Source organism: Pteropus medius, unplaced genomic scaffold, assembly GCF_902729225.1.
Source record: "Pteropus medius unplaced genomic scaffold, Ma_sr-lr_union100, whole genome shotgun sequence".
Classification (NCBI taxonomy): Eukaryota; Metazoa; Chordata; class Mammalia; order Chiroptera; family Pteropodidae; genus Pteropus; species Pteropus medius.
In genome coordinates, this window is record NW_024352785.1 from 7124245 (window position 1) to 7149201 (window position 24957).

Consider the following 24957-nt stretch of genomic DNA (forward strand, 5'->3'; position numbering starts at 1 on the left):
ATCCACATGTAGTCATAGGAAGATTCTCTAGTCTTATAGTTTTACAGATTGAGAATATTGGTCTACAGAGATCACTTTTTATTTATTTCTAACTCTACACTCTTTTCCTGAAAAACAGTCTAAAGCTCTTCCACTGCATCTTTATTTCCATTATAAGCAGTGTGAAAAATGTTTCAGCATTCATATTTCTTTCAGGTGCACACACATGCACCAATCTGATATTTCCCATTCCTCAATTTATATCTACAGGCAGACATTTTCAGACAACCCCATCCTCATATCTGTTTCAAAGGGTGGATCTCTACTGAAACAATAGGAGCTCATTTCTGGGATTAACATTGTACCCTGGACTAACTCTCCAGCTTTCTGCTATTTGTATTTTTATGCTATTTGATTTCTGCACAATATTTGTATATTTACCTGCCTCCCTGCTCCTTCTTTCCACCAGGAAAGGCTATACCCAGCTCTTTGTTTATGAAGTGCATGCTGGAATATTGCTTTCTGTGCAGAAATCATTTCTTGACTTCCCCCAGACTTAAATCATGTCTTATCTGGACCCTGCCTCTGAGCTCACTCTGGTTATGTCTGCTCATCCTCCTCACTTCCTGGTTATGTTTCACCTCAGGATATCCCTAACATCTAAACCTGTCTGTCACTTTTATAGTAACTTTTAACAAATTACAATCAATTTTTAACCAGCTTATGCTCCCTGTGCCCATCGCTTCATGCATGAAGAGCCAGAGGTATCCCTCAGTCCCTAATGAACAGACTAATCATAAATGATAGAAATGATTTATAAACATTTAAAAATGTTCACCCTCACTACTACATAAAAGCTAATACAGGCAATGAGGTACGATGTTTAGCCTTCAATAGCAGAGATTGGAAACCAGGTGTGCATTGCAAGCCTGGTGAGGGGACAGGCATCTTGCTTACTCTACTGATGAATGTAATTTGATACAAACTTTTCAGAAAGCAGTTTGGCAGAATATGAAAGGAAATATGACAGGTACATATAAAGCTTTCAGGGCATAGAGGTTCATCATGGCATTATTTAGAGTATAAAAATAAGAAATAAATGTCCAAATTAAATAGATAAGAAATTTTGCTATAATTGAATATTTTGCAGACATTCAATGTGTTTTTCTAACTCTATTTTTAAAATTAAACTTTCTATTTTGAGATAATCGTAGATTCACATGCAGTGTAGGAAATAATGCAGAGGGATCATTTTTACTTTTTATTCAGTTTTCCCAGTGATGACATCTTGTAAAACTGTGGCAGGATGCTGACATTGATACAGTCAAGATGCAGAACCCTATCAGTCAGGATGCTGACGTTGATACAGTCAAGATGCAAAACAGTCCCATTGCTTATAGGGTCCTTCATGTTGGCTCTTATATGTTCTCTCCTGCCCACACCTCCCCTCTAGATCCTAGGAACCACTAATCTGTTCTCTATTTTTACACTTTTGTCATTTCAAAAAAGTTATAAATGGAATACAGCACGCAAGCTTTTGGAACTGACTTTTCATCACGTGGCATAATTCTCTGGAGATTTATCCAGGTTGTTGTATGTATCAGTAATTCCTTTCTTTTTATTGCTGAGCAGTATTCTATGAGGTGGATGTACACTCTTAGGCCAATCCACTGAAAGACAGCTAGGTTGTTTCCATTTTAGGGCTATTATGAATCAAGCTGCTGTAACATTCACATATAGGTGTTTACGTAAACACAAATTTCCTTTTCTCTGGGATAAATACCCAGGAATACAATTTCTGGGTCATACGTCAACCGCATATTTAGATTTGTAAGCAACTAACAAACTGGTTTCCACAGGGGCTGTACTTTTTACATCCCCACCAGCACGGTATGAATGATCCACTTTTTCTTCATCTTCATCAGCAGTTGGCATCGTCACTATTTTTTAAAAACTATTCTGACAGGTGTGTAGTGATGTCTCATTGCGGTTTTCATTGGCATTTCCCTGAAGGCTAATGATGCTGAGTATCTCCTGTGCTTGTATGCCATCGGTATCTTCTCTACATTGACATGTCTATTCAGGTCTCTTGCCATTTTCTAATTGAATTGTTTGTTTTTTTACTGTTGGATTTTTAAAAATTGAGATGTAATTAACATACAAAACTCATCCTTTTATGGTGTGCAATTCAGTAGTTTTTAGTATATTCGAAAGATTCAAAATGTAACCGTCACATTTTATATAATTCCAGAACATGTTAATCACCCCCCAAAGAAAGCCAATCACTCTCCATTCTCTCCTTCCTTGGCTTTGGGCAACTTCTAATCTACTTTCTACGTCTATAGATTTGCCTATTCTGGACATTTAATATAAATGATATCATATAACATGTGATCTCTTATGACTAGTTTCTTTCACTTCACATGTTTTCAAGGTTCATCCATGTTGTAGCATGTATCAGCGCTTTTATTTTTTAATTAATTAATTTTTTCATTCGTTTTTATGGCAGCATAAAATTCCACTAGACCGTGATTAGACCGTGTTTTATTTAGCTATTCATCAGTTGATGGACATTTGTTTTCACTTTTCAGCTAATATGAGTAATGCTATTATGTACATTTGTGTACAAGTTTCTGTGTGTACCTATTTTCAATTGGGTATATACTTAGGAGTGGGATTGCTGAGTCATATGCTAACTCTATGTTTAATTTTTTAAGGAATAACTTGTTTTCCAAAGCTGCTGTACCATGTTACATTTCCACCGGCGATGTAGGGGTGTAAAGGAAAAGTAAAGATTTAAGGAAAAGGCTCTGCCATCTTAGACAAGATATTTTACTCTGCGCAGTTAATTATCCCTCAACTGAGCTAATGATTCTGACCTCACAGTGTTGCAGAGGGACCATATGCGAAGTGATATAAGTGACAGCCCCTCAAGTGTCCCACACAGGGAATGAGCAAGCGGCTATTTTTCACACACTTCTGGAGGTTGTTACCACACTTTTTAAATGTCCCTCTGAGCTAATCCTCCTCCTCCACAAGAATGCACATCAAATACTCCCTCATTATCACATCTGACAAAGCAGATCCTAGCTGTTAATGACAAATTAAGAGTGTTCCAGTCACCCCTCTCTCCTAGAAAGCGGTGCCCCTCAGCTCTGCAGGCAACATTTGCTTTTCAGAAACCAGCCTTGGGCTTTTAAGGAAGGAGCCAGCAGGGAGGTAGCCCCTGGAGAGGCCTGAGGAGGCACCCTTGCTTGCTCCTCTCTCTCAGACATCTGTCACCTTGGGCATGCACAGCCCGGGAAAGGACAGAGGTGATCTAGGGCCTCTGAGGGAAGTGACCATGTCCCTCCTCAGGGCCAGGAAGTAGCACTATGGTGGGAGCGCAGCAGAGACTGCACCCAGTCCGGGGGCTGTCCGAAGCATCAGAGGGAGCAGAGCGCATGGGGCTCTACAGCAGCTGTTTAGACAGTAACTGGAACCCTCGCTCTCTCAACTTAGCTACGTCATGGGTTACCCTGATGGCCAGCGCACCACACAGTGTGTCCTTCATGAAAGCCTCTGTCATTGATCCTTCCCAGACCTCAGCTACCCTTTTTCAAAGATTCTGAGTCAGTCACAAACAAGGGTTCTTGGAAGAGGGCAATGGGGGTGGTGAAATTTCCAGAAAACAGGTTACAGGAAAACTAGCTAAAGGAACTGAGGCAGTTTGGTCTGGAGGAGAAAAAGGCAAAGGGTACAGGATGTGAAAGGCTGTTATGTGGAAGAAAGAGTTGGCTTAGTCTGCACGGCTCTGAAAACTCAGCTAGGACCAAAGGGTGGGTGGAAAGTAATAGAGGCCTTGGGCTCAGAAAGGTTCCAACTAATAATTAAAGCTGCCCAACTTGAAGGACTCAGCAAATTAATGCATTCTTAAAATTCTCTATTCCATGAGGCTTTCACGTAGCCACATGGGTCTCTCAGTGAAATAGCTAAGCTGTGCATTAATGGCGCTGTGTATTGTGTGAGGGAACAGATTAATTTCGTACTGCTCCTATGTAGTTTTGCTCAGAGGTAAGCCTAACGGACACATGCAATAAAAGAACAGATGACCCTTTTTTCTGCTCTGATTCATAAGCTGCTTGCTGCTTACTCTAAGGACTTTTCCCTAGGGGTGCTGGGGTCTCAAGAACTAAAGGGTTGGGAGCCTGCTGTATAATACCACTCCTCTCACTGACCTGAGCCCCCTTCTCCTGTGACCATCGACTCAGACCTTTTGGATATGTAGGATAGAGAGCTAATGAAGTGTTTGGAGAATCTGGAGGAAAAGGATATTGCCATTAAAGGGATTCGACATTGTAAGGGAATGAAGTAAAGGCTCTAAGACTTGCCGGTCTTTTACAGGCTGTTGGAAATTACAGCCCTGATCCCTGGGATCATCCTCATGCCTTTCCCCCATGCAGTTTGTGCCTCAGTGGACAAAGCACTAACGGTCTGGATCTTTCTGTTGCTTCCCCATCAAAATTCATTGATGCTGTGTTCTCCCAGGGTCTTGTGCCCTGCATTGCAGCTGGGTGGAAAGTATTCCGGGCCAAGAGTGAGTTCCTCAAAACAGCCATAGGTGCTTGTTTAGCTCAGAGGTCTTCAAACTGTTTGGGTCTTATACTCTAAAAGAATTTTAGTAAAGTATGTACCATGATGTAGTTTTTAATAAAGTTTTTCATCATAAGTTTAAATGTTTTTAAAGGATGTAATTTGGAGCATGTTGTAACTATTTCCACTTTTAAATGAAAATTGAGTTTCTTTTGTAAATGTATACAATGTAATCTAAACATTATGACAATTGATATTCTTATCAATTCCATTTTTGAAAACTTATTTACCCTGCAGAAATTTGATTTTTCTTTTTCTTCTTGACCTTCAATTTTCATTCCACTTCCTCCAAAAATTTTACCTCAATGTAATATAATTATTGTTCGAAAAGACTTTATCACATTTATCTGAGTCTAAATTAAAATTTTTAACTTTTACTTTGTGTTACCGTAGGCTCTAAGCATTAAACAAATCCGTTCTTAAATTATCATTATTAGCAATATACTAATTAAAATAACATGAATACATCATGCTAATTATTAAATGTAAAAAGTGAAATTATATTGCAAATGAATCTCTTAATTAGATGAACATTTTTCAGTTAGTTCATATATCTGTAGATGAATATGATTTATTGCTAGAATGAGACAGAGATTGGCATCAATTCTATTTTTTGTTTTTATAGATGTAAGCTGTAGGAATTGAAAGTGTTTATTTGAACTTCTGTGTTGCATGTCAAAATTCATCTAATGCTCTCTTATCAAAAAATATTTTTAATCTTCTGTCACTTGACAACTGATTAGGTCCTTCTTCATTTTTCTTATGGACAGTGAATTGGAAAACACCTGACTTGCAAAGAAATTTGTTCTTGTTCTTAGAATAATTCACTTTCTCAATTTCTGGGAAGTATACCAAAAGAGCTCTACTAAGATTTATCAAATTATTGTTAATTATGCTGTAACACTTTCACTTAGACCTACCTTTTGAAATCGCATATCTTCAAAAATGATAGGAAAAACAGATATATTATTAATTGCATTACTCTTTTGCCAAAATAATGCTTTTTGAGAAAATACTTTGAACTTATTTCTTGCTTTAAATATATTACCGTTACTCTGAAGCTGCAGATTTAACACATTTATGGAAAATATCTATCACAAATCTGATTGGCAGAAAAAAATTTTTGACTTCATTTTTCAATTCGAATAGCTATTTTGAGGATTATTACAAAAATCAATGAGTGTTGAAAGCCCATCTTTTGAAATTGATCACTAAAAACAACCAAAATTAAAATAATATAGATCTAATATAATTCATTATTCCATGTTTAAGTTATAAAACCAAGATGATCAATACACTCTCATATAAACAAGAATGATAGAAGGCATGGTAAACATCTGGTAAAACTGGGTGAGGCTACCGAATGATGCTGACTGGCTTTGTAGAATAAATAAGAACTAATGTAAAACTAAAAAATGCCACTAATAATACAAAGGTTCTAGGCTGTTAAAGTCTGGCAGCATGTATTTTCTTTTATTATGAAAAGAATATTAAACGTTTTGTAAGATATATCATGATGAAAATTGACTGTAATTGAAACAAATATTTCATGCTATGGTTTGATACAACAGGTTTTGACAACTTTGTTAACTAACGCACATCAAATCTGAAAGAACCCGCATGAAAGCTTATCCTTGAGTTTTATTTATCTTCTAAAAAGTTGGTATTCGTCACAGGCACTCCAATTACATTTAAAATAATTAGCATTGCAAACTAATATTGCTTTAGCTTTTCTATGTAACTCTTCTCACCAGTTAAGCTCTATCCTAGAGATGAGTAGGGAGTATAGTAGAAAATAATTGCTTACAATTACATGAAGAAGCTATTTTTGGTATTTAATGTTTCCTACTGATTTCTCTGTGCTTCACTTTCTCAGGACTCTCCCTCAAGACCACCACATTCTTTGACAAGAGTCAGGAAATAGAAGAGGAAAAGCCATTAAAGAAAAATTGTCATTATTTCCATCACTCCACCATATATCTGAATTCTGAAAATCCATGAGTCCAAACACTTCATTTCTGTGTATTCTAACATGTCGCTTTTAATGTGTATGTGAAAAGGGAAAGCCCAAAGTTCTATGGATTTATGACAAATCATTAAAGGAACCTCTCTGTTTGCTATATCTAGGATTTTTGTGTCATATTAAGGGAAAGGACTATTATGAACACACTTGCTTCCAGTCAATCAATTTTAGGAAAGAGTACAGTATGTATAGAGGATCTGGAAAGACTTTTCATACCCCGAGGTATGTATACCCTTTTGAAAATCATGAGTTTGTCAGACCCCAGTGTAGCCTAACTTGACCCAGTCCAGGATTTTTTTACCATGGGAATCTCTGTCCCTGAGGGAATGTAACTGGAGAGTTTAAGAGGGCCCAGGAGTGCAGATGGAACTGCAGCAGCCCGTTTTGGAAACAGTAATGAAGAGCCTGTTTCAAGTCTGATGTTGATAGACCTGCCTGCATGTGCTCCATGCTATCAAACAAAAAGATCTTAGAAGCTCCTCTGGCCCTTTGTTGGTGAATAAGCACATCATTAGCCCCTGAAATCAGAGGACTAGTGTTGCAAACACACATGCCAACAGAGGAATGCAAGTGATACAAATGAATGGAGTATAAAAAAGTAGGAGGTGTGAGGACTGGATCTTGGAGGGGCCATGCCTCACCAAAGGTGGAGGATGCTACCAGCTCTAACCCCACTAGATTTGCCATTTTTCCAAGGAAGCCAAAACTCTGAATTTTCATGTGAAATCTTTCAATTCGTAAATGTTGGCAATTAAATCAACATTTTTATAAAACACACAGCAGGCAAATCAAGTCTACAGGTCATATGTGGCCCATGATTGTCAGTTAGCAATCTGCTCAAACACAACATGGGAATTTCTCTTCCTCCAGAGAGAAAATTAAGCTATCTTTAATCAAAGTTTGGGTCTCCAGCTCTGTCCGACTCCAGCTAGAGTTCTACTTTCTTAGCTTTGTCTCAGCAGTTATTAACCCTTACTAAGTCCATAGCTGATCCTCGCACATGGGTCCTGCAAGTTTAAAGTGAAGTGCAGGGTCAATCATCTGTTATTTCAAGCTTCATGGAGGCCAAGGGAGTTGTCATCAGCAAACCCAAGTCCAATGAGTTGGACAGAACTTTAGACATCATTTATCCCACTTTTCTATTTTTAAAGCTCCTAATAACATTCTCTAAATATTCCTTTTGGGACTAATTGCACTTGTATTAGTAAATGAAGGCTATGCAATCCCAATAGTACAGTGTCTGGATGCTCTCCTCACATGCCTCCAGTCTCTGGAGCTCTGAGGACTGTAAAAACTTCAGTGAAAGTAGCAGCTATCATTCTCATTTCAGCCCTTCTCAATTCCAGCTTCAGGCCACCAACTATCCTGAGCACTTTAGTTCAGATGGTATGCTGATTTTAAAATGTGTCCAGAAATTCTTTGATACTCTTCCCTTCAGGAGGTTGAGCTTAATCTCCTCCCTGTGAGTGTATGCTATACTTACTGACTTGCTTCTAATGAACAGAATATGATGTATGACAGTGACTTCTGAGAACAGGTCACAGGCAGTGTGGCTTGTTCCCAGCTTTCTCTTGAATTACTTGCTGAGAGAAGCCAGAGGTCATGAAGACACTTAAGTAGCCTTATGGAGAGGCCCGTAAGCAGAGGAACCAAGTTCTCCTGCCAAAAGCCATTTGATTGAGCCATATTGAGAGATTCTCCAGCTCTGATCAAGCCTTTAGGTGACTGCAGCCTGCTGATATCTTAACTGCAAACTCAGGAGAGATCCTGAGCCACAGCCACCAGCTAAACTTCTCCTGAATTCCTGACCAACAGAATCTGAGAAATAAATAAAGATTGCTGTTTCAAGATGCAGTATGGTTGTAATGTTTCATGTGGCAATAAAAACCAATTAGATGGGCATAAAGCAACCCAGACCATACCACCTCCCATTCCCCCCACCTGGCCTCATCACCTTTCTCTATTCTGTTTAGCAAGGGCAAAAGGCAAGATGTATCCCCTCACAGTTGCGATAACAAAGATGATGGGAGCCTGTTGGCCAAGGAAAAGTGACTATTTCTAAGATGAAAGGTAATTAAGACCTTCTCTAACATCCAGAAATACTAATCATGGGGTGGGATTACTGAAAGAGGTAGTGGTGGCTCCATTTTAAGAATTTCTTTCAGATTGAACAAATTCTGGTAGGCAGTTGGTATTTAGTTCTGCCCTGGGCTACTTTCTCTTAATTAGGTTAAAAGTTGAGGGTAAATAGGAAACTTCACCAAAATCTAAGATGTGCATCAATTTCAAAAAATAACTCCCCAATTTAGAAGTCCTTTCTGATACACACATACACGGCTCAAGACCCAAGCTTTCGCAGAAGGCGTCCGATCCCCACTCTCCAGAGGCTGAGTTCCCACTTTGGGGCCATGCACGTATTTGCTCCTCTCCCTTCTCTCACCGGCTCTTATCTCAGGGTCTGTTCCTTAGCCTCTGCTCAGGTGAAACTCAAATATCTGACCCCAACCAGCCTATTCAGCAACTTGTGTGTAATTCCAGTTGAAGTTGCACCCTCATGATAGACGGGAAGAGAGCAGCAGGCATTTCTCATGCACCGAGAGAGCGGGACCCTCCCGACTGCAGGGTTTCAGGGTCACATGAGAGCTCCAGAAGGTTCTAGCGATGCCATCTCATCATCTGCTAGATTCCAGGTAGATGAGCACATATAAATTAATGACTTAAAACCCTACTTCAAAATTTTATCATCTTACAAGCATAAGCCTTTTGTTTGAACATGTATCTTTTGGCAAGGATAAAGAACACCACAGAGTGGGTCTTAATGGTAAGGAGTAAGAAAGAATAAGTTTTGAGGTGTGTGGGAAAATGTGTAGAAATAAGAGTTTTAGTTTAATTCTTCTTTGTATCCAGAGGCGGCTCTGCAAATACCATCCTAATGAACCACTGCCTAGCCCCTAATCTCATAAAACCCTCATAAGGGAAAATGCATGAAAGGCAGAGCTGATTCTATCCTTTTTGATATTTGCCCTTGAGTCTACTTTTGGGGCTCTGAGAACACATGAATTAACATGAACCAGTGAAAGCATTCCAAAGTAGGCCTTTCCAATGACAAGCTAAGCCGGTTACCTTACAGCTTGTATATTTATTGAACAAATACTACTAAAATAGCTAAAATACATTGGGTACTTGTCATGAGTGCATCAGTAAAGATCACATTGTTACAAAAGCCTGCATTTTCAGCAGTACACAACTGCAACTCTACATAAATGCCACAGATGCAGAATACTGTTTTCTTGCTCTATTTACACAGCTGATATACCTATTCTAACAAAGGAGGGAGAGGAGAAATGCACGAGAAACTCAGGCCAATGGGGGAGCGAGAAGAGAACGAAGAAGTGCAGCGCATGCGTCATCGATGTTTAACAGTCAGAAGCAGAACAGTTCAGAACAGAGCCTGCCCTGTCAAAGGAAGAGCTAAAAGACAGTTATATAAAAATTAAGGTGGGCTTTCAGACTGGCTAACACAACAACATTCCATGAGTAGATGGTATTTCTGATTTGTTTATTTATCCATTCCATTGGGAGCAAGGACAAAAATGTAAGATCTACGCCTTGCGTATTGAAACTGCCGAAAACGTGTGCTCTGCCTATTTTTTTTTTTTTTTTGTTAATTTTGTAAAGACATTTTTTCCAACCTAATTTTTGGGAAGGGTGTCATTTTCATATTCCTACTCAGATGCCAGTTTTTTGGATTTTTTTTTCAGAGGGCATTTATTAAAAAAGAGTTTGCCCTTTTCCCCCCCAGTCTTCCAAACAAAAAGAACCAAGAGAGACACCTAAAAACGCCTGTCAAATTATTGCTTTTCTTTCTCTAAGTTAGGCAGGCGAGACTACTGAAAGGAAAAGATTTGGTAAGTAAATTACAGTTTTGTGATTGCTCCCGCTCCAGTGCCTGCGTGTCCGTGAGTGCCAGCCAATGAGACGTGAGTCTCTTACACTCTCGCTGGTAGCATTCTCTCAACCTACAATGCTGAAGAAGAAAGCCACACTGAAGACACAAGGAAAACAAGTCAATCCAGTCTAGAGAACAACATTCAGGGAAACAGAGTACCAACACCTTCTTAGAACATGGAAATAAAAAATAACTCCATCAGAGCTACCTCGCCAAGGAGCATGTTGAAAGTCCAAAATAGCACCATTCATCAGTGTCTCAGGTCCTGTGGCAGCATCTCGGTCACTTACCACAAGGAAACAATGAGTTTCAAACTACTTCTATACATCAAAAGAGTACATGGATAAAATATAGAGATATACAGACAATTGATGAACATAAACTACTAGGTTTGTTACATCTAAATGAAAAAAAAAAAATGGGGACTCTCAGCCTCTGCAAGAAGCAGTCGGGAGCTGTGTGAGTGACAAGGCAGGAGTGGACCGGTTGTGTGAGAGCAGTGGGAGTTTGAGTTGTGGAAGACATCGTCGTAGAGAACCAGGCCTGAAGGCCCACCTGTAAGGGTTGTAAACGTGGATTCACAGTGTGAAATTCTGAGCGTTTTCACTTGAGTCAGAATGATTAAAAACTGGTTTGATGATACCTATTTGTCCACTGTAAATTCTCTAAAGCAAGGCTCAGAGTCCCATAGTTTCTTCTTATACTTGATGATTTACACAGAAAAAAATCCCATATATGATACCATGACCTCATCAATACCCATACACCATATGTAATACAAATGGAGGTGTTATGATTAAAAAGAGTAGAGGTAACTAATTCTTGGGGAGTGGAGTTCGTTGCTGCCAAGTGGAGTCAGGGAGGCAGCCTCAGCATCATCATTCTTCTTGCGGTTCACTTCCTTTGGGACAGGAAGTCTTCCCTGAAAAGCAGGTGGGCCGAGACACAAACAGACACACACAAAAGAGAGACACAGTTATGCTTCTGAAACCATTTGAAAATTTTTGCCTCTCCCTCCCGCCTTTTATCCTTGAACTCTCGATGTTTTGCAAACAGAGTTTACATATTAAACACAGTTCACCTGAATGTAAATATTAGGTCTGTGGGGGCATGAAGTAATTAAACACTAGCTGCCTTGGCTTCAGTAGAATCAAGTGCGTTTCTAATGGCTGTACCCAGCCACGTAAGAGGCAGCATTCTCCAAGAGTCAGGTTTCTGAGGACAGTTTTTAGTATCAGATAGGGCCTGGCATTAGGCTGGCTGAGAGGTGCTCGTAGGAGTATTAATACATTTTTAAAAAAGGGTTCAATAGCTATAGTGGATTAGGGTCATTATTTTCTAATATATAATAAAAATACTTAAGAGCATATCGCAACTTGCACAAAGGTAATTTATGTGTGGTTTATTCTATAAGCACTGGCACAGTACATGCGGGCCTCACGGTAGAACCAGAAGTGGAGATCAGAGGTGGAAGAGTGTTTGCGAAGGAAATAGTGTGGGGCTGCTGGGTGGAGTTGCAGGACAGAGGACGGCAGTGTGAACTCAGGCCAGAAGAGAGATTCAGCTACTTTGGACTGACTGGGGTTTATCCTAAGTCTGTCCTCACAATCCTGATGAGTGAGGTTCCTGTATTTCTGACTAGAATAACCCAACCTCAGAGTGACAGGCGATCTGTCCAAAACCCTTGGGGAGAAGCTCACCATTGCAAACAAACAGCAAGAGGACAAGACAATGAAGTCCATTTGCCAAGGGATGATATCAGACAGAAGACTTACTTCACCATGAATAAAACTGTACGTCCCCATCAGATATGAAAATACTGATCTGTCAAGTTTCTCTTTTAGACAAATTATTAATAACTGCAGTTTTCTTGAAAAAAAAAAATTCCTATTGTGGTTTTAAAAGATCTTTATTTTCTTTCTGCTGAGGCCACATGCTCTAACAGGACATTTTTAATAAGCTAATTTGACTGGATATAAATACTTGGATTAAAGTGATAACCTTGCATTGTGATATGTAAACGATCACATCTGAATTTTTTTTTTAATTCAGAAATCGAGAACTTCTGAACAACTTGAACTGAATGTTTTCAGCAGCCTTAGGGTGAACTAAATGCAACAGATAATCCAAGTCTAAGAAGTATTATTTACCGTATAGAGTTTTCATATTAAACATCTTCTATGCCTAAATTTTGTGTTTAAAAACCTCAGACTTTGAGAGCATACAACATTTTGTAGGGTGTATATAAAATCCACTCAGTATGTATACTATAATGTATACTTTAAAGTCTTAGATTGTGATTTAGAGGTTGTTTTGATACCATTAAATACCAATAGGACCAAACCAGAAAATTAAAATATAATTCATTACTCTCACACACTTAAGGATCTAAATAAATTTCCAAAAGCATTATTTTTGGCAGTTCCTTTCAGTTGTAAAATAATTTCAATCTTGAAATTTTGGCATGCAATTTCAAGATTAAAAAAAAGAAAGAAATTCACTGTAATCCTGGTACCTTTAAAATAATTTTTGTTTCTCCTCCCCCAACAACCAGTTAGTATGGTTCAAAATATGACAAACTCGGGTTCTGGACAAGTGAAGAGTTCAATGGCTGCTAATTGTCACAGGCCAGGAAGGAAAATCAAAAGTTCATAAACATTATTTCACTCAACAACTACACTTTGTACATGGTTATGCTTAAAATTGCTAATTTCAGTTCAGACTTATTCTGTTCAAAAGTGAATATATAGAACATCAGTCTGTCTCTTTATTGATCTCATTCTTACTAATATTTTACCTCCACAGAAAATACACAACAAAATGAAATGAAGAGCTTTTGAACCAACAATTTTGAACCATACTAACTGGTTGTTGGGGGAGGAGAAACAAATGAAGTGGGATCTGGGTAATTTGGGAAGAAAAAAAAATGTGAAGATTATTTCAAATTAGAATTTACCATTTTTACTATTTTTTCTCTCTTTTGAGGCTCCCAAACATTCATGTCTTTATTTATTATTCACGTTCTGAGTGCATAATACAGTTTGAGTATACCTATTACACTTTAAGCCTGCAAAGATTAAAACAGAGACAAAAAACATCCTCTGCCCATCCCGCCCTAAATTAACTTGTACAGGAGACAAGGAAGTACAAATGGACAATGGCGAGGCAATGGCGTCACTCACGCAGGGAGATATGCTACTCAAGCAGCCTGAGGGGCCATGACCCAAAACATGCTTGTGGGGGAGAGGAGCTCCTGAGGGGTAAGTACTGCACATCCTCTTTTTGGAGGCTAGAATTTACTAGATTTCAATCCTAACCTCCTGTCCCTCATTAAAATAAATAAATAAACAAAGTTTTCCTGCTCCCTCTAAAAGAATTTTAGGCTTCTACAGCAAGGGGAGAAGGTGTTTACAAGAGGGGATACAATAACATCTTACTTCTCCACAAGTGAAGCCTTACAAGACTTCAGGCAAAAATAATCCCATCTTCCTGCTTCCTGAGGAACCTGAGTAATCTAGAAGGCTGAAGGAAGGGAAACAGATGTGTCCAGTGGCTCCCACAGACCAGGGCTCTTGAACGCGCCTACAGCTGAGCTACCTCAGGTTGGATGGCCCTCTCTGCTGATGGCTATTAGTATATGAATTCCCCAGTTATTCAATAATGTGCCTTGGACCAAATAAGTCAGGATTATTTTTCTTATTATTATGCATTCTTTTTCCTTTCTCTTTCCCTCCTTCCTTCCCTTCCTTCCCTCCCTCCCTCTATTCCTTCCTTCCTTTTCTTTTAGGTGTTCAGTAATTATTTATTGAAAAAAAATAATCAATTGCTTTCTTAAGATGTGCTTTTCCGGAAAGAAACCGCTGGAAATAGGATAAATATCTTATGTTTAAGATACTATTCATGTACTTAGAGAGGAAAGAACTTAAAATAACAGAAGACCTGAATCACAGAATCCATTGTGCCAATCCTCTGGAGCATACCTCATTGTAGGCAAGGCCTAGGACCTGGACTGGCCTTCCAGGAGGAAAGGGAGGCACTACTGACCTCACTGAGGAATTTACCTAGTCTTGTTCCTCTGGTTGATATCACCAGTATCAAAGAGAGGACCTCTGGATGCCTGAATGGGGCAAGAACTAATGAAGACTACAGTCTCTCCAGCACTTTCCATTATCATGTCTTCCCCACTGCTACTCAGGGGAATTACACCTTGAACTAGCCAGTAAAGAATGCTTTGAGTTATAATGCCGATGCCAGTGGTATGATGGTGGTGAGATGATGGGGCGTAGGTGTATTTTAAGTAAAGCTCCAGCGTTTTAGCTCACTTCCACTCCAACTCTACAAGATCAGTGCAAATGGAGCTCAGGCAGGGCCCAAATCATTTTGTTCACCTACTTTCCTGCCAATGATTTCAACCGTGACCTTCAGAAATTCTCTAAAAAATTAAATGTGATTTAGAATTTTCTTTCAGTGCAAACTGCCAGTTGACACATTCTCTTCAAACTCTGCTTGTCAGTAAAAGAGTATTGTTGAAATCACTCAGGGTAAATAAGAGCTTTTCAAGTATTGAAATATCAGTACTAGCTGGGAAGGCCTCATCAATTACACATATGAAATTTTTAAATGTTAATTTTATTTTCAATAGGTTTTATTTTTCTTTATTAATTGTAAAATCAGCAAGTCAGTGGTAAAAAGTACAATCCTCTTGTTTAAGGTCAAATGGACATTTACCCTAACAAGCAGTGCAAATGTATGTACAGTAAAAACTGGTAAATATATTTTTCAATGTTTTTGTTGTTGTTTTCCCCAGAAATGGTACGCAAATCTAGAATGTAAATTTTACAAATTTTCTTAAGGCAGAGAACTGTCATATCTAAGATGTCAGAACAATGAAACATGTTTATAGGAAATATTTTTAAGCATAAAAATTAAAAAGAACATAACAGTTTCTTTTTTTTTAAATGTTCCTTCTGTTTTGTTTCATGGGTAATCTTATCAGACATTCAGGCATTATTACCTGACAAAACTGTCATCATTCTTATCCTTTTAAGATATCTTTTAGTTTGAGCAACACATTTAAGTTTATCTACCCAGGAAGGGAACAAACTAATTAAAAATCTGTAAAATGTACATTGATTCCATAATCTTATATGAAAATATGCCTTGGACTTTGGATTTGTTAAGAAAGGAAAATAATGTGAACTTTAAGAGTCATAGGATTTTAAGATATGACTTTTTTTTTAGTACATGTTATTTCCAAGGTTATAATAGTATCAAATTAATGGATTATTATAGTAGACTATAATGGATATTAAAATAAAAAATGAGTAAGTTTGCTTTTTAAAAAATTGCTTCTAATTTGAAAAAGAAAAATCCAAAATAGTAGCTAAGGATCTTACCTTAGGAAGCCTTCCCTCCATTTCTTTGTTTGGAAATGGTTCTTGACTGACCCAGACAGAGAGCTCCGGGTAATAAACCTGTAAGAGACATAAAAGCACACACATTCAGATTAAAAACAGGATCCACTTTGAAACCACAAACGGTCAGTTTAATGAGCTCAATTCTCCTCAATTGTTACTTACTTCCTGATTCCAACTTTGAGCCATGGGGAAGCCCATCAACTCTTTCAGACTGTTAGTGTGCTTCAGAATGTTTGCTGCACTAAGGAGAGGTTTAGTCAGTGTCCAATAGACTAAGTCCAATAGAGCAGAGATAGCAATCAATGTTATCTCCAGCACGCCAAGTGGCAGCTTCATGGCATGACTGGCTGAGCAAACTAAGGCACTTGGGGAGGCCTAACTTTCAAAGCAATCCATGATAAATACTCTTGTAAAATTTCATATTTATGAAATAAATGTGCCATGTACCTATCAAACACTCTTGGGGTTATCCTAATCATTTATCAGAAGACTCAAAATTATTCACAAAGCATAAGAGAGGAAAGGAGGAAGCAGCCTGCATTCTCTTCAAGTCTCTGTAGCTACTGGAGAGGGGCAGGAAGATGGGGAGCAGTGCCATGAATGATTCAGAGAATACGAACTGATGATTTTGGGGGTGGGGGCAGCAGCGGGGGCAGGTGGGGAGAGTGAGTCAAACTGAGTAACTCTTCTTTAAATATACAAAGATTTATTATCATAAGAAGTTTGCTGACCAGCTGTTCTCCATCTCCAATAAAGACAGGCGTAGGGGATTAGGACTTAAATTACAACTACAGATTTAGGTCAGCTATAAGAAAGAACTTGGCATAAGAACTATTGAAGTACTAAGAGAATTTAGAGAGGGAAAAAATGCCAAATCTTCTTTAAGAAATTTAGATACAGAATGTAACAACCTAATTCAGGGCTAATTCGCATTTGATACAGCCTGGCTCGAAGAGAGAGGAGGAAATTGTTAAGACCCCCTCCAGATCTGATTCTCTAAACGCTACAAATATGCATCACATTTAATAAATAATAGAAAGAATCACACATCATTAATAGTTTAACAGACTTAACGTGTTGTTTCTGTTTTGGGAAGTACTAGATGTGGTAGCCTAATTACTGGGTTAACCACAACGTCTTCAATGTCCCAATCAATCCATTTGATCCTGAGGTCTGAGGTAGCAAATGTGGATGACTATGCTGATTCCTGGGATAGTAATATCGCTCTCCTCCAGTAACATTTATGGCACATCCCAATTTACAAAGCAGCTTTGCATATATCACCTAATTTATCCTGATGACAAGCCCATGAATAGGTCTTATCATTACTGAGATGAGGAAACTGAAATCCAAAAAGGTCACCCGACTTGCCCAAAGTCATAATTAGTGTAGAACGGAACTGAACTCAAACCAGGTTTCCAGATTCTAAACTTTGGTTCTTCCCACTACCCCCATGATCTTGAATTATCCCAGAATGCAAACTAGCTACCATCCGTTTCTCAGAATTACACAAGTTCATAGCCACCACACAGATTTAGGTCTTAAATATTTGAGAGTTTATCTTGCAAGAACTGGACCTATTTTCTGACTTTGTACAGGGTCTGCTCTGGCCATGTGATTCCCCCAACCCCGACCTCCTTCTTCTTGCTCAGCTTTCCCCAGCTCGCACCAGCTCCTTCTGGGAGAATTCTACCATCTACCTTGTTTGGGACAAACAACCATCCCTGACATTCCTTTTAGGCAGGAATGGGTGAAGAAAACAAAATTGCAATCTAAAATACACTAGCTTAAAACAAAGTTGCAGCATACAAAATCCCAGTTTGGGCTTAATTTTATGAGACCCTAAATTGGGAGCAACTGTAAATTCACTTACTATAAATAGATATAAGATGATTACATTATCTACATTACTACTTTTAAAAGCATGCTTCGAGTACATTAAAAATAGTACACATATTAGTGAGAAACAAAGTTCCATTGTAAACCGAAAACACTGATAAAAATATATGTAAAAATCTAGTAGGCATATGGATGCAACGAAAAGGAAAATCAAGTAAACGTTATGTCTGTGTTCTTATGATTTTCTGTGATATTCTATTTTAACAAAATCACACTGCTTTAGCATTTAACTTCTAGGTTCAAAGCATCAATACTAAAGCTACCCGAGTCTGACTTGTAGAGAAAAAAATAGCTTGCGTCTCAGAAATTATACTTATTATTACAATTTGTTTTTCTAACTTTCCTTTTTTAAGAAAAACAGTCAGTGATTTTTTGCCAAAGAACTCAGGAACACGAGTATCTGATAGCAAAACCCACAACTGAGGAAACTTCCCCACCTACCTCAAATTTGTTCTTTTGAAACATATTAATTTTAGCCACAGATTTGTGAGGGGCATTTCTAATTAGGCATTTTTTAGTGTTTGAGTCATAAAGTAATCATTGTATACTTTAAGAAAAGTAAATGTCACTTTGGCCTTGTGGTAAATTCTTCCAGTCTCCTTCAGAATCAGAACTTTTGAGCCCCAAATGGCAAGAACAGAGGAGTCTCAGTTACATTCTTAAAACCTGCTTGGCTGGTCTCTAAGAACTGAGCATATTCCTGGACATGGTATCTAAATAGAATATTTAAACTTCCTTTTTAGGTTTTGGAAAAAGGTGCTGGATTATTGGAATTATATGATACCTACATTACAACTTTGTTCTTTCTTATACCTGTGGTGTTGTGAGACTCTAAAATGAAGGTCTTAAGAGAAAAGATATCGTGCACTCACCAAGAGTTTGTGAATCACCTCCAATGTGCTGGACACTTAGGTTCTGGGAATTGCAAGAAGAGAAAATAATAGGGCTTGCTTTCTAAAAGCTCAAATTGAGGGGGTGGGAGGAGTGTGCAGTAGGGGTGACAGACCCTCTAAAAGATCGTTTTAAAAGTGTGTGCTATGGACTGGTTTGTGCTCCGCCCCCATTCATATGTTGAAGTCTTAACACCCAGCACCTCAGAATGTGACTGTATTTAGAGATGAATCTTTAAAGAGGTGATTAAGTTAAAATGAGATCTTTAAGATGGACCCTAATCCAAGGAATGATGTCCTTACAAAAGGGGGAAATGAGAACACAGACACACACAGAGGGAAGACCACGCACAGAAACAAGGAGAAGACCATCTACAAGCCAAGGAGAGGAGTCTCAGGAGAAACTAACCCTGTCAACACCTTGACCTCAGACTTCTAGACTCCGGAACTGTGAGAAAATAAACTTCTACTGTTTCAACCACCTAGTCTTGGTACTTTGACAGCCCTCAAACTAATACAGTGTGCTTTAAGTGCATTAAAACAACAACAACAACAACAACAAAACAGAGATGTATAGGTTATGTCAAATAGCTGTTGGAACACGTATCAAATGGCAAACAAACAAAACCAACATTTACCAAAGCATCTAGTAGCACTGTCAACAGAAGAGATGGAGGCAGCAGTGAGTGGATCTGGGAGTGATCCCACAAGCTGTGACTCCACAGGCTGCTGTGCCCCAGTTTTTTTTTAACCCAGTCCATAATACTGGGAGCCGACAATGACCCTGTAACTGAGGCTTTTGAGTATTGATAACATGTGTGTCAGAAAACAGGACTAAGTTGACCTGTCTTTCTGGAGTCCTTCTGTTCCTGCTGGACGTTAAAACTTAATTCTTCTCGGAACTAGTCAACTGCTGCTCTGAACTATTAAACTATATTAAACTATATTACAGTCATTCCTTTTTCTGGATTCAAGTTTGTGTTTTTCATGAACAATTAACCTTTTCCTTTATAAACTTTACCGAGTTCTCTCTCTCTTCGTGGTAGTGGTGTACATCTCAAAAATGTAAGCAATGCAGGCAATCCACATGGAAATACTTCAAAACTGCTGTCGTATTAAATGAGTAAGCCAAAGTGTGCCTTGATCTTCACAAGAGAAGTATGTGTCCTTTTAAAACTGTTTCCATAGAAAAAAGCAGCATTTGTTTGTTCTTGCTCAAGTAAAGTCCTCAAAACCCTCCAGAACACTGTTTTTCCAGAAGTGAGAAAACAGAGAAGCAAGCTATACCCTCAACAACTAAGAAAACATGAGCATTTGGAAAATATAAAGGGAAAAATTTTTTATTGTTTTAAATTGCATGACATGCAAAGGTTTTGCTTGAATTCTAGGGTAGTTTGAGTGTCTATGTTTGTCACTGAATATATGAGTTAATGTGACTTTTTCTACAATGCTATATTTATATCACTGACAACTATGTTTAAAAACAACAGAACTGACATGAAGAACTACATTTGTTTAAATACACTAATCATGATAGATATGTATTTAAATATCCATGAATAACTCTTAGGTAAAACCAATTTTTTGCTTTCGAGTATACTTAATATAGTTAAACCCACTATATATTTAAACCTACAGTTTTATGGTGAAAATGTACTATTTCTTACTGATTCTCTTAAATGTATTTGATGGATGGCTATTTAAGTTTCAATTGTCTATCACAGCATCCAAGTTAAAAATAAAATGCTCATGATTTTTACCTTTTTAAATCCTTCTTTCTTTTGAGGCTTGTTATTCTTTGGACAATGCATCATACAAAATAACTTCACTTTTTTAAGTCTATAAGGTAATTAATTATCTTGCCAATGGATATTACTTGGTGTTCAAATTAGAAAAATAATTTGTGGGGAAAATCAGAGACCACTTCTCCAAGCTTCTAAAAAAATGCAAATTAGATAATCCTTTAAATTCTTTTTTTAACCTTTTAAGCTTTTCATTTCAAAACTTGCTATTTATTTTCTAATAGTGTGTACAGAATCAATCTAATTGATATGTTTCCTAGCACTTTATACTGCATGTAAAATTTGAATTGTATCTATTTACTACTTGTTTCCAAATTTGTATATGCCTCTCTTCATTTACAATATTTCTTTGAGGAGACTTATATGAGAATGATCCTCAAAGGCAAAGTCGTGGCTTTATTCAGAGTCTAAATACATCACATACATATATGCTGCTTAACTGATTAACATACTTTCGCTGAAATCTGCTATGAATATATTGCATGGCTTGGTTATTAATGACCACAATTATAATATTATTTTCTATCCTTGGTAGAGTTCTCTGTGATTAAGGAATGCACATACATGGCCCTCTTATAACTTAACAAGGACAGGTTAAGTCACCAATTAGGAAAGCAGACTAGGGCAGCAGGTATCCAACCTGCATAATTAATACTTTAAGCATCAAAGGAGTACATTTCATAATCTCTCTGCCAATTAAAGAGCATGTGTGTGTCTGCACATGTACTATGTATATGTATCTGCATGTTCTATTCCATCTAAATGGCTAGGAGGCTGTGTAACCTAGCACTGTTATACAAGGGGAATTTACATGCATCTACACACTCAATTTCTGTAAATCCCCTTTGATGTGGTGCTATTGAGAATCTCCCTCAAGAGCTACTGTGCTCCCAGGTGTTGCTGGTCATGTGAGAGGACAGAATGCAAACTGAAACCATAAATGAGTTACAAGGATCCTTTTCCCTGAACAGCATTACATCAATGATTAGATGGTGCCAAAAGATGATGCACTGTCTCTAGAGACCTAGTCTTAGAGATCTGCCTAACTCTGTGAATGCTGCTTGGAGATGAAGCTAGCAATGAAGGAAATGCATTGCAGTGGGAAGACAAAGAGATAAACGAGCAGAACACTGAGCGATTCAGATAATGTATGTAACCTCTGCACATTCTAGAAAACAGAATAAAAGTGTTAGTGCCTAAGTTGGCAAACATTCTCATTTGGGAACTAGTTGAAACATGCAGTGACCTAATTTAAATACACACACACACACATGCACACAGAAGCTGGCTGTGGTAACAATGGGTAATTACAGAGAAAGCATTACAAACACTTAGCCATAAATGCTCTCCTGCCAGAAAGAAAAGGATGGCCTTTTTAGGGCAGTGCTGTATTATAACACCTGCTGACACTGGCTTTTCCATGGCCTGACAAGTCCTTAACCTGTACAAATGGGGGAAGGGAAACAACTGTGGTTCAATAAGGAAGATGGTGACAGCTCACAAACTGGTTAAGCCTATTGGCATTAGCTTTGCTTTGGGTGCACAGATCCACTATGGGCACAGAAAATGTTCATGTTTTATTAATATTATACAGCAGATTATGTTACCATCCAACATTATGTGCCAGGCAGGCCAAAGATTTATAATTCTTTACTTTGTGAGATGGGGTGTCTGAAACAAGCTGTGAAGACCTTAATAGTGGAATCTTCTAAATTCACACTGCTCATTGTGAGGCCATCTTGAGAGGCCTCTGATGAATATATGCAAACCTGACAGCTGTAGAATTTTATTTCTAAATTTCAACTAGGCAGAGAAAAGAAAAGGAAATCTCCTGGCAACAAAATGAAAGTGTTTACAAGTGAAATTAATCGTCAGCACAAAGAACTTTCACAGTCACTCTCTTCCACAATATAATATTCTGCCTGTTTGGCTGCTGAGTCTTTTGAAATTTGATTTTTAAGAATAATAGCAAAGATTTTCAAGAAGAGCAATGAATCAAGACAGGAGCAAGCCACAAAAGGTTAACAACACTATCCAACTTTGCTTTTTCACCACTATTTAAAACAGTTCACGATGTGAGTTTTTCAGGGCTTTGATGGTACATGGTTCAAGGCGAGGTGCAGTAGCAGCTGGGTAATTCAAGCCTGGTGAACACAGAAGTTAGCTGCAAGCATTTGTGCTGAGAAAACTCCTCCTCTCATACCAGCCTCATTCCTTTCCAAGAAGAACATGCTTAGCACAAAGCAATCCACCTAAAGACTCCATAAATCCAAAAAAGGGAGTTACTGATCGAGGAATTCTCAGATTTCTGCCAAGAGGCCCTCCACTGGGCTGGAGGTCAGCCTGGTACAATAATCACAGCCAAACTGTGGACTGGACTCAAGGAATAAAGTTCACCACTTCAAATCTAGATTTTAATGGGAGAATTTTCTTTTCAGTTATGAAGACAAAACAAAGTACAAAGAGCTGATAACAGCCCAAAGTAAACCAGAAGAAAAAATACAAGAGTAAAGCTTGGAAACAAATCTCATAAAGGATATCTAAGAAGAGATTTCACTAACAAAGAGAAAAAATAAAGTAGCTTTTGAAAGCTCTGGTTTGAGATTAAGTAGTTTGTGAATGAACAATAAAAAGTAAAGGCCACAAAACAAGATATTTGTTCTTTTCAGCAGAAAAAAATACGGCCTTTGTTAACTAGCAGCAAGGCCTCAGGGCATGCATAATAAAGACAGCCTTTCTCTGTCTCATGACCTCAACAAATATGTTAATAAAATCTTTTACCTCCCTGGAGTGGAACCAGAGTAAATATTTACTTAACACATCTGAGTTCCAAGTCTGGACCACCTTATTCCTTTATATAAATTGGTTTTCATTTGCAATCAAGAGATTAAAAACATTACATTTTGCAATGTTTCTCCTACTTTTAAGGTGAAAGAGAAGGAGGAAAGAAAGAAAGAAAATAATATTGTGCCCTGACACACTAAACTGCACTTGTGAATTTTTGAACAGTATTCTCTGCCACAAATTAGAGTACTGCTGTTGATATGCTTTCCAATAGTGGACATCTGGAGTTAGCAGGACTTTTTCCAAGCACATTCCAAGGTTAATAGGAAACATCTCGACTTGCTTTTATTAGCTGGTTTGAATAATTTTAGGTATGCTGGGTTTCAAATAACTATAAGAAGTCTGATTTCTATTCACCAAGAATGCTATTTTTCCCCCTCTTATCCTAAAATTACCGTGTTATCCATTAAAATCTTATGAAATTTTTTACCAGCAACATGGAAGAACAAGTCTTCAAAAATCAGATGTCTTTTGTTAAAGCCCTCAATAAAAGGCCAGTGAGATAGGTCTATCTTTATCTAGATATAAGGATTTTGAATTTTTCTTAGTCTAAGTGGATGATGAGATAGCCAGTCTGCTTTTGAGAAGTTTGTGGACATTTCAAAGCATTCCTCTTGCTGACATGTGCAAGACTGAGCTTTCCAGAAAGTGTGCATTTTCTCCCAAAGCGCTCATTCCAAAAGAAACTACTCATTCTTTCCATCAGTGCACCCTCTTCTGCTGGCAGCGGCAAATCCCTTAGCACTTAGTAAAAGTCATTTCACAGTTCAGTGCTCGTCTTGCATTGTCTTAGCCATTTAAAGACCGACATATCTTTACTATAGAACAGCATCATAACAGATCACCGAATTTGGAGAGAAAGTAGTTTTTGTTGTGGGAGGATATCATTAAAATTGGTTTAAATCAGAGGCTAGTTGGTTATCTCATAAAAAGCTTGGTTTAAAAAAATGGAAAAACATAGCCAGATCTGTATCCTCATGCTATAAGTGCTCAGGTCACAAAGAGGACACTAAAAGGCTTCCAATAAACTATCTTCTATGAAAACTGCAAAAGCTACAAGGACAAGAGGAACAGAATAAGATTAGGATAGCTGTGCTCTGTATACCACCTGGATTTTCAACTCTACTGTGTGGAGCCTTCAAAGTAGGGCTCAGCCAGGCAGTACCATGGGAAGTAGGGAAGACCTAAGGCGGCCAATCAAATCACTAAGGTGTTTCAGGGCTGGGAGTCACGGAAGAAACAAACATCTCAAGAGTTGCGAAGACAACTGCAAAAAGAATGCCAAATTAGGAGGCTAAGTTCCCTGGAAAAGGGATCACATACGCTAACTGACATGCAAAAGACAGTAATGGAAACTCAGACCTTTATTCCAAGTCCTGACTGCATCCTCCAGAAGGAGAATAGTTCAACCTCAGCTTTTTGTCTTCCTTCCATTGCACACCAATCATCAAAACTATACTACTCCAACAGAAGAGAACTATGAGTGATACACAGGACTTGTTGGAACCCACACAGGCAGAGT

At 38.1% G+C, this 24957-nt stretch overlaps 1 protein-coding gene across 14 annotated transcripts in view; it reads right to left on the bottom strand.

Moving 5' to 3' along the window:
* Positions 1 to 9753: 9753 nt before the first annotated feature.
* Positions 9754 to 24957, bottom strand: part of NREP (neuronal regeneration related protein) — a 300569-nt gene continuing 285365 nt past the window's right edge. For 6 of the 14 annotated variants that reach the window (XM_039848431.1, XM_039848430.1, XM_039848427.1 and 3 more), the window contains 4 exons: positions 18772 to 18814; positions 16163 to 16272; positions 15980 to 16057; positions 11212 to 11505 (listed from right to left, as the gene is read on the bottom strand). In XM_039848431.1, coding sequence (XP_039704365.1) covers positions 11380 to 11505; positions 15980 to 16057; positions 16163 to 16272; positions 18772 to 18814 — 357 coding nt within the window. In that variant the 3' untranslated portion in view covers positions 11212 to 11379. Of the gene's footprint in view, positions 11506 to 15979; positions 16058 to 16162; positions 16273 to 18771; positions 18815 to 24957 lie in introns of all 14 variants that reach the window. The other 8 variants (XM_039848439.1, XM_039848436.1, XM_039848437.1 and 5 more) reach the window with 3 other exon arrangements.